This window comes from Seriola dumerili, unplaced genomic scaffold (assembly GCF_002260705.1).
Source record: "Seriola dumerili isolate Sdu_G_001 unplaced genomic scaffold, Sdu_1.0 BDQW01000668.1, whole genome shotgun sequence".
NCBI classification, from domain to species: Eukaryota; Metazoa; Chordata; class Actinopteri; order Carangiformes; family Carangidae; genus Seriola; species Seriola dumerili.
This window is the reverse complement of record NW_019174923.1, coordinates 1,213,640-1,223,927: the sequence shown is the minus strand read 5'-3', so window position 1 is coordinate 1,223,927 and position 10,288 is coordinate 1,213,640. Positions and strand designations below refer to the sequence as shown.

Below are 10,288 nucleotides of genomic sequence, written 5' to 3'. Positions count from 1 at the left end.
GGTGCTGAAGATGATTTATGGCTCTACAGTCTAGTCGCCAGTTATAGTTTTCTTTCAAAGTGAACTGGTGAAAACAGAATGTAAATAAAGATTTTTTTTGTGACCTCTTTATTAAATTGTTAATAGTAATGATAATCTCTGTGTTTTTTTACTCTTACTATATATTTTCCTTTTTTTCTGCTTGAATTGTGTTTTTTTTTCCCTCAGAGCTGGCACTGTGTGTTTACATTATTCTGGGTACAAAGTTCTTGCTTTAGTCCTTTTTTGTTTCAGTTGTCCCTGATTAAAAAAGAAAATCGGCTGCAGAACCTGCACAGTTTTCCAGCTGAACCTGTGGTGCTCCTCCTCTGGTGTAACATTGACCGATGAGAAAGAGGTGTTGCAGGTCATCCCTCTCAGGTCCCTGTAAAGATGGCCGCTGTGTTTGTATGATATTGTACAGGCATTATCGTTGTCATTGTGTCCGGTACATCACCGGGACTGATTCGTCCTTCACATGTCTCCATCATTAAATGTAATGATAAAAGATGTTTGTGGCAACACTGCTTTGTAGCTGAGACATGAAATAAACTTTTCTTTTAATATTTGTACCTGTGTGTATGATGCATGCAACGTAGTAGGGGTAATTTCCATCTTGACAAGTAAGAGAATTAACACCTCATGTAAGCTAGCAGGCTTATACCCGTCTCTGCATCGTGGTCTTCTGCTTTATGACCTTTCATGTTAACAAGGTCGTTCTCGCCTGAGAGTGCCAGATGCTGCTGGATGTGTAACACCATAGTCAGCAGCACCAGGCTCTGTTTCAGGAATCAGGTTCAGCTGGCCCAGATTTCCCAGGCTCCACTGTGCCTGATTACTTGACACGGACGAACGCTGCCCCGCTCCGCGCTGCCTGCTGCCGTCATTCAAGCCAGGGACCAAGAGTTAGTCAGCAGTAATAGAAGGAAGTAACACAACACTGTGTCAATGTGGAGCATCGTGTCCTAAAAACCAGCAGTACGTGTGTGGGTGTGTGTGTGTGTGCGTGCGTGCGTGGATGCATGTGTGTTATCATGACGAAGCAAACACCATCCAGTTGTATCACCTAACCACATCTCTCATTCTGTTATGTCATTGTGTGTTGCTTAATTTGTAGAGTTGCACAATGGAAAGAAGCAGTCGAGCTCAAAATCAGAAAATGCCTGAAAAACATCTCAGACTTGATGGTGGCTTCAGATCTCTGAGCAGTGAGGTAGTATAAACCAAATTTCTTTTCTAGCTTATTTCTGATTTAAAATTTCCCCACCGGTGCTCTACACACCTTTTGTACATTTCCTCTCTGAATCCTTGACGTGGAGTCGACAAACCAGAGCAGAATAACAAAGAAAAAATTAAGATAGCACATTCAAATCAAAACATCACGGCAGAGATGTCGGTGTACAAAGAGCGACTTAACTGGCACGACTGAATTTCAGCTGTTTTCATTCAGAACAACATAGGTGCTTGATGGCTGGTCCTTTTTTTAAAAAGGGCAAACATGACCATAAAAATTACCCTATTATCTTGTGCAGCACTATTCAAGTGTTCTAAAGCCAAACAACAGTGCTTTTGGATTCAATAGTCCAATGTTTACTTCATTATTAGTAGATTTTCCAGACGTTCTCTGCACAGTGCCAACAGTAGCAAACAGATGTTGCCTCCAGAGCTTTAAGACCTATTACAATAAAGGTTAGAGCACGTCTGATCGGCAGATAAGTGGTAAATATAAAATTCAAAGACATGACATTCATCTAGCTGTTAAGCTTTAAGGTTTGTATTGTGTTGCAACGCTGAGTAGGTGTGCTCCACTTGGCTTTCAAAACAAGTATTATAAAAGTTGTTTTTATTGGCTTGCCAGATTTAGGATGATTTCCATTGACAACCTGGACTTTTAATGAAATCAAACCACCGAGTATAAGTTGGTCTGTGAGCATAAAAAAAGGGAAGGAGACAGTTCAAGTAAATATTGGGAAATATTAAGCTTCAGCACAATGCTAAATTCTATTTGTGGGAAAATAATAGCTATTTATAATATATTATCCCATCTGGTTTCACCTGATTATTACAATTCATGATATAGGCTAGTGTGATACTTTTAATGATTGCCATAGCACATTTTTTTGTTATCAAGAGTTGTGTATAAAACTATGTGATGCTTATTATTAGAGGTGGTGACATGGATACAATCACTGATCACTATGTTATCGCAATAGCATCAGATATAATGGAATAATAAATATTCTGTAATAAGATTGTGACTGGATGAAGTAACCTGATGGCTGCTTTTGGCTGGTTCAGCAAATGAAATACCTGACAATACAAAATACTTAATCATACTGATGCAAAAATATTAAAATCCACTATAAAGCAGCAACTTTTGCTGCGATACCTGTTGGTTGACAAATACAGCAGAGTTACTGCTTTGTCACCTCATGTTGCCCTGAGAAAAACAGAGCACAGCTGAGTGTGGAGTAGTTGCTCCAATGTCTGACCTGTAAGTAAATTCCACTACCCTGCTGAAACTGACACTCAGCAGAGGAGGATGATGTAAGTGCCTGTCAGGACAGGGAAGATAACATGACAAATATCTATTGATCACTGTAAAGCAGGAAACAGCAACCTCATCTTGTAGGTTACCAGACACCCCCCCAACACCCCGGCCAGGAACACATTAAATATTTACGTTTGATGACCAATAGAAAAAGGAGGCCTCCAGTGCCGCGCCGAGCAGCCATTTGCAAGTTACCTCTTTGGGACATGAGGTAACACATTTTCCTGTGATCTGTGAAAAGCTTTAAAGAATCATTAAAAGGGAATGTTAGTTTAATCTGGCTGCTTACCCCCTCAAATCCCAGTGTAAACCCAGAGAGTGGCTGAGGGAAGAAGGCGTTGGAGCGTCATCCGTGCATCAACGGGCCGTTGGTTTGGACGAACAAGTCCAGTCTGGTGGCTCTCATCTGGACCCCATCAGGTTGCATGTCCCCAGGCAGTCAGACTGGCATCCCTGTACCAGGCCTGTTCCTTTATTAAAGCCTCAGCCTCCTTTGACCCAGCACACATAGAGTGGGCCCCAGGGAATGCAGACAGAGACACACACATGGTTCCCATAGGTCAGTTTGGTTGTTTGTGAGTTGTGCGTTTGATTCCCTCGTAGACCACATACGGATTCGAGCTTAAGTAACTCGGAGTGAGGTGCTTTTCTCCGTAGAACATCTGCTTAATGATAGTGTACCAAAAGGGAGGGGCCGAGCAAAATCGGAGACACATGACATGAATAAGGTGAATTTCCACAGTTCAACTTGCTAATGTGATACAGTATGTTGAGCAGAGAGAAGGACAGATTGTAAGGTACTCAGTGCTGGATCCACCTGCTGCCACAAGGATTACACAAACTCATGGGCACAGGCCACAAACTAATAAAGATTCACTTGGTGTGTTACACAAAAAAAGCTTCAGAGATGAGATTCTGTTTGCAAAGTGCCTGATAAAGTTTCAGTAGAAATCTGACATCTCCAATTAAACCACTTTCGGCTTTGATCAATACACTGACTGTTTCAACCCAATCCTAGTGCAAGAAAGCTTTGTCATTGTTTGCTACTCTAAATGTTTTTAGTCAACCAGGTCTTTATTAAGAAAATAAAATCATGATTCACAGGAAGTGATGCATTTTATGAGTGGGCAGCAGCTGTTTAAAAAGAAAAACAAAACCGTCGTGGCTTTACAGGAAGAGAAAAGAATGCCAAAGAAACTCAAACTTTTCCAACAGAAATTACAGTTGGTAGACTTTGTGATAGATTATTATCACAAATTATCATATTGTATCATTATCATATCAAATTATCATGTTTGATTTGATTAACAATTATATTTTGCTTCTCTGATGCCAATCAACAATCTTTAATTCTCAGTGCCTTTTTATAACCAGGGTTACAAAGTAAATCACTGGTGCACATAAAATACAGTGACGTGACATACAGCAAGAATTTCAACGAATTGTTAAACATTGAGAAATATAAATCATAAGTAAGTTACCTCCAATAAGTCATAGTGCTTCATCCCAATCGTTGCCTCAACCAGATTTTGCCACAAGTCACTAATATTTTTTGTGGATGTCACCACAGGATGATATTACTTCTCCCAGTAACACTGCTTCTTTTGAACTGTCCTGAAAAAGTAATTTTTACAAACAGGGTTTTATATTTAATATCAAATACACACACTCTTCACCCAGTGACCAACAAGCTGCTGTTTGCCTGTTTGTTTCACCTTGATCCTGTGTCTGAATGTGACTCAAATTAAAAGAATGCAAATGTGATCACATATATATTGAGGTAAGCTCAACACTGTAATAGCCACTAACTTGAATACGACAAAAACTGCAGCACCTACAATTACTTTCTCAAAGACAAAATGTGGAAAAAAGTTTTCTTTTGGGAAACTTACTTACATTACTCACTACAAGGAATAAAAGGAACCTTTCCATGTGTTTCACCTTGATTCATTTTTCTTTTTGGCAATTGGAACTGTGTGAAATCAAATCTCCGCTGACGCGTATAAATTTCCGGTATTTGACTTTTCGTTGCTTTTATTGTAATTATGTTTTTGTTTTTGAGAATAGTGTAAGAACCCAGCTAGAGCCACAGCCTGTAGGGAGGGATCAGAAGCACATTTGTCTGTTCTATTGCCTATTGTTTTGAACTTTGAAATGCAATTCAGGGAGATAGATCTATAAAGATACACTAAATGCTAAAGCTGTAGAGCTTGGAAGGAGATGAGACCATCTCCAGACCCTTCAAATCTCACTTATATTGCGTTTAGGAGAAAAAACACAGGCACGGTAACGTTTGCAAAGAATTTGCTCCTTGGCCTCTAAAGAAATCCTACAAAATCTGCAAGTCCCTCAGCATCATTGCAGGCACACATCCCTCTGAGGCACCTACGGAGGACATTACTGTCTTAGTGGAGAGAACACTAAGAGTTGAGGGTGTATCTGCACAGTTTCTGACTCCTCAGTCTGCTGTGCTGAGCTCTCAAACTGCTTGTGGAAAGCATAGAGCTTTAGTATATGATTGTCAAATGAACAAAAAATACACTGAAAAATGTAGAATGCAAATTTTTCATATTTATCCACAAAATATTATTTTTTGTTATTTTATATAACTATTTGAATCTGAATTATTTTATGATGTTTTCACTTAAACTAAAAAGGCAAAGGTGCTGGAAATGAGTTTATTTATTTAAAATAAGTGGGCAATGTTTGGATAAAATATTAGGACTGTATGAAATAGTAGACTGAAATCTTAAATGAGGAAGTAAAAAAAATCATATCCGTCACTGTTAACCACAGCACGTGGAAGATATAATGGAGAAGTTATAAAGCTTGAGTACAATTAAAGAAATCTATAATAAAATTTAGACTGAATAATGCACAGTGCACAAGCCCAGTGTCACTTTGGTGGATCATTTTAGTGAGGCAAATAATGTTGAAAAACTATTACTCTGTTATAATCAGTATAAATGATGCCTGCTGCTTCCAGCCCCTCAGCAGTTCCCTCTGCACAGATTCAGGTTATCACAGTGGGGAGGGACACCACAAAGGAAGCGCTGATAAGATTACTTTGTTTGTATCCCCAGATAAAGCCATGCCAAGACCAGAGTTAAGACAAGACTGCTCTGGCCATAGATCGTTGACAGACATTAAAGCAGGCACTAAAAACTAGGACTTAAGGGAAGGAAAACAGGGAACAGGACAGACCCCGACATTAAAGACACAAGGATCAGGGAGAATAGATAAGACTGCCAGCAGCACATTTTGTTTATTACACTGGTGAGAACACCGACCATCCCTAATATTTTGCGTGTTCATTCCACATACTGTACATTGTTGTCTAGTCCACTATGACATTGTCCATCCTGTCCCTGCCCCTTGCCTTGAGGAGCAAATGATGCACGGTCCGTAAGAGAGAGTCTCATTGGCCGAGGTCCACTCAGACACCTGAGTCACAGAGGAAGGCGGAGGTCTGGTGAGTGAAACTGGAGAGCTTCATTGCATTACAGCGCTGCAGGAGAGATAACACGCTACGATAAAGTGCCTTGAGGGAAAGAGAGAGGCCTTAGCAAGATGACCATGATAAGGCAGCATGCAGACTGGAACCGGTAATAGTAACTTAATATGATTTTTATCTGAAGAGACAGAGGAGGATGGCCACTTGTCAGGATTATCACATCTTATTGAGGAACAAGTGGGTCCATTTCAATTTGTGATATTTATCCTCTTCACCCTCAGCCATACAGGCAGATGTATGCTGGATAAGAAAAATTAACATGACATACTAGGACCTCATTTTTTTTGCAACACTTACACAACCACTCTTTGATAAACCAATAAAGCAATCATCACAGCAATCTGTAACCATAGTGACTGATCCAATACTACCAGACTGTGTCTTCCTGCCCTGCAACTATTCAGATAAACCCTGTTATCACCTCTCACCCACTCTCATAAGTTAGATTTGCCTGCAAGTAGGCAATGCACACACACACACACACACACACACACGCAGAGCAGTACTTGCTCCCATATGTGAGAGGGGAAGTTGAGTAAAGGAGGGAGGGATCAAATAACTAACAGAGTCACAGAGCTTCACACAACACACAGTCATTCTCTGTGATCAGCCTTCAGGTGAGGAGATCACTCCAGGAATCCTCATATCAAGAAAAGCAGGGGGACAACTCCGACTGAATCCTGAGATGGAGAGAAAGACCACCCCTCACCGTTACCTCGATGCTGTGTGAAGGTGGAGTCATCTGGGGCTAGAGAGAGAGAGAGAGAGAGAGAGAGAGAGAGAGAGAGGGAGGGAGAAAGAGAGAGATGAGGAGAGAGCGAGAGGAGCAGGGGCAACAGAAGAAGACATGGATTATCTGACATGCGCCTGGATTGACCAGCGTTCCTCTTTAAGTCTTGAATCCTGTTTTCCTCCTCAGAGTGAAATCTGAAAATGCTTTCCTGCACATGTGGAGCGTAGCAGTCATCGGACAGGTAGATTGTGTGGTGCATCTGTTTTGATTTCACTGGAACTAAGGATTTTTTTCACACGTCAAACTTTCTACCTGGATATCAGTGCTTCATGTTTTTTTTTTTCCTAAATTGAGCAACTGCCTGGAAATGTGAGGGCTGACAATAATTTCACAAACAATTTAGAAACAATTAGAAAGAAAGTGTAAAGACACAGGTTTGTTACTAAAATGCACACGTAGTGATCTGTGTATTGATTTTTTATTAAATCTTTGATTCAGACTGATTTCTACATAAAAGACTCGTATTGCAGACCTTCTGATCACCAGCCCAAAACCTTTCAAGAGTGGAGAAGAGAACCAGTGGGGTATCAGCTTGAAACAGTGACTAGCTGAACAGTCTTTACACTATCAAACATAACTCAGAGGGAAATCTAAGGATTTCATACAGGTGCTGAATAATTTGGACTCTGCACTGGGACCATCTCGCCCAGTCTGGACTGTGGAGGGTTCCCCTCCCTGCCCTCCCAGCCTATCCTCGCTCCCAGCAGCATGTCCCAGGCTCTGAGGCTGCCTCTAGTCCTCCACACAGCACACTACCATGATCAGATGGGCTGCTGGAGGGAGTAAGGCTGCCTCTGCCTCGTCCTGCTCCAGGGCTGGGTTAGGGGCTCGTTCTGGTTCTGGAACCAACTCCAGACTAAGGTCATCAGCACTGTTTTCCTCCCTGTCTTTGCGTCTCCTGTTGGTCCTGGTGCTTTTCTCCTTTTCCCTATCCGGGGCGGCCTGCCATCAGCTCCGCAGAGAAAGACTGAGGCTTGCCAACCCGCGAACTCTCAGAGTTCCACTGAACATCTCGGAGACTGAGCTCGTCTCCAGGCCCAGGGCCACTGGGGGCCCCCTGGGTCGGACTGGGGGACCACAGGGTAGGCATGTGCGCAGCTACAATCATCTCCAAGGGGATATACGGAGGAGGAAGCTGTTCTCTTTCCAGAAGTTCTTCCTGAGGATCGATAGGAATGGAACAGTCAGTGGGACCAAGAGCAAGGATGACCCCCTCAGTAAGTAACTCAGTGACTATCTAAATGTAAAAAAGAAAAGCAGTAAACAAATTAAATCAGACACCAAAGTGAGTCTGAGCCTCTCCTGTGTCAGCAAAAGTTAAAAGTGAACAATAGGAGGCTTTTAAAGGAGTTTACTTTTCAAGTTGACAGTGCAAAGTAAAGGCTTTTAGTCTCTGCGCCCAAACCTTCTGACCTTTCTTCTGACCTTGTTTGCATTCGGATATTACAGATAACAAAGAAGCACCTGTTGATAGTTTTGAGTCAGCGACATTTCTGGCACCAAGAAACCCTCTTTAATGTTTTCTTATTTCTATTCTAAGAAACCAGATGTTAACGCTCGTCCTACCCAGAAGAAGCTACAAACAGCACCAAAAATGCATAAACTGGGTCTATCAATATACAGCCTGGTTTAAACATTGAATTTATATTAAATAACATAATTCTTTGTTCATTTTACAAAGACCGCCAGCCTATCCCAGTGGTTGGTGGTTTGAATGAAACATTCCCAATTAGAGTCATTTTTTTTTTTTGTTTTAAACCAGACATCCCTCTGATATCTCTCCTGTCCAAACACTCAGCACAATGGTGGTAGCTCTCAGATTGCTTAAAAAGGAGCAGGCACAGATAACCGGGCCATTATCAGGGGGTCTTCACAGCCCAGGGTAAACAGCACTGATAACGACCCCAGAAGAACAGGGCTGGAGCGGGGGGGGGGGGGGACATGGATGTCAGTCTCATTGATGCTTTTAGACCCTTTTCTGCCTCTCTGTGTCTGCGTCTGTGTCTCTCTCTCACTCTCCCACTCAGACTGCCCGCCTGCAAGCCGGCAAATTACATACCCTCAGTCAAAAATCAGACATTTGTTTAAAGCAGTTAGACGTGGTCACTTGGAGAAACACGTCTTTAAAGTGATTACATGTTGTATGTTTCGGCATATCAGTCAGTAGAATAGCATTCTCATTAGTGTCCCAGCATTCCCACTAAGCTACGTGTGTGTGCCCATCAGCCAGCGGGCACTCGCATGCTCCAGTGGGTGTGTGATCATATAGCAGCCAACGACGACACATGTGCTCACTTATTACTGACACACACACACACACACACACACACACATACTGTATACATCTCTCTCCTTCTCACATGCTCCTCTTCTCCCTCTTTCTCTCTCATAGCGAGTGTACATGGAACCTTTTTAATGTTCCTCTTGGGAGAGCTGAACCACACATTCAATCAAAGTGACTTAGGGGAAATGGCACAGGGAGGAAAAATGTCAGGGGAGATGTTTGTTTTGACAAGGTCATGACAGAAGCAACTTTATTTACTGACCATATTACATCGTGATGCTTTTACTGCCGCCTTTGTTAGCAGTTTCTTTTAAGTTGTAAAACTGAAGCGGTGTGAAGAAGTCTGCCTCAGTTTATCATAATAGTGGTGTGTGTGTGTGTGTGTGTGTGTGGGAATTCACCCTAAAGTTTATGTATGTTTGGAAAATGATTTACCCCCTCTGTCTATTTTTTTATCGACTCACAATTTCCCACTTTTAGGAGTATGTTGCCTTTTTTTTTTTTTTTTTTCAAAAGTCAGTTGGAGTAAGCGTGACCTGAGCATCAGGGAGGGAGGTGAAAGAGAGACTCTCTAGAGGTACAAGTTCATGAATGACATGGCTGAACATCATTGTGGCCACATCAAAGCCATGTGTCTTCAGTATCAATGGTGGTGCCATCAAAAAGCTGTGTCCTGAGGGGGTCTGGGGACACTGTGTGTGGATTATGTGCTCTCATATCAGGTTCACATGGTAAAGGATACTACACAACAGCAGCTTCAGTCTTTGCTCTGGCCCCTGGGGCTAGACATGATCCCAGGACTGACGTCCTTTGTAGACCCTTGCTGATCCCTTGAATTGACAAAATGTTTTCTTTTTTAATGCGACAAGCAGTGGAGGACAGCTTGCCTTTTCTTGAGCCAAAAGTTGCAAGCCAAAGACACAGTGCATTTAAATTTTATGATTGATTTATCAATATATATCATAGTTTGTCTCAGAGGTGTAAGGGAGGTGGAGGCTTTGGTTTTGGGTGCTGCCTGTGGCCCTGCGAGGACCCGGCTCACTGTCTGTTAAAGAACCGGTATCCAGCCTCCCACAGATTTATGGGGATGCCAGCGCAAAACTGTCCCACATGGCTTTCCAACCCGCT

At 42.1% G+C, this 10,288-nt stretch overlaps 1 protein-coding gene across 1 annotated transcript in view; it reads left to right on the top strand.

Annotated features, from left to right (window-relative positions):
• The first annotated feature begins 7,633 nt into the window (after positions 1-7,633).
• The window catches only part of fgf10 (fibroblast growth factor 10), a 6,445-nt gene continuing 3,790 nt past the window's right edge, over positions 7,634-10,288 (top strand). The window contains exon 1 of the mRNA XM_022765188.1: positions 7,634-8,093. Coding sequence (XP_022620909.1) covers positions 7,634-8,093 — 460 coding nt within the window. The remainder of the gene's footprint in view (positions 8,094-10,288) is intronic.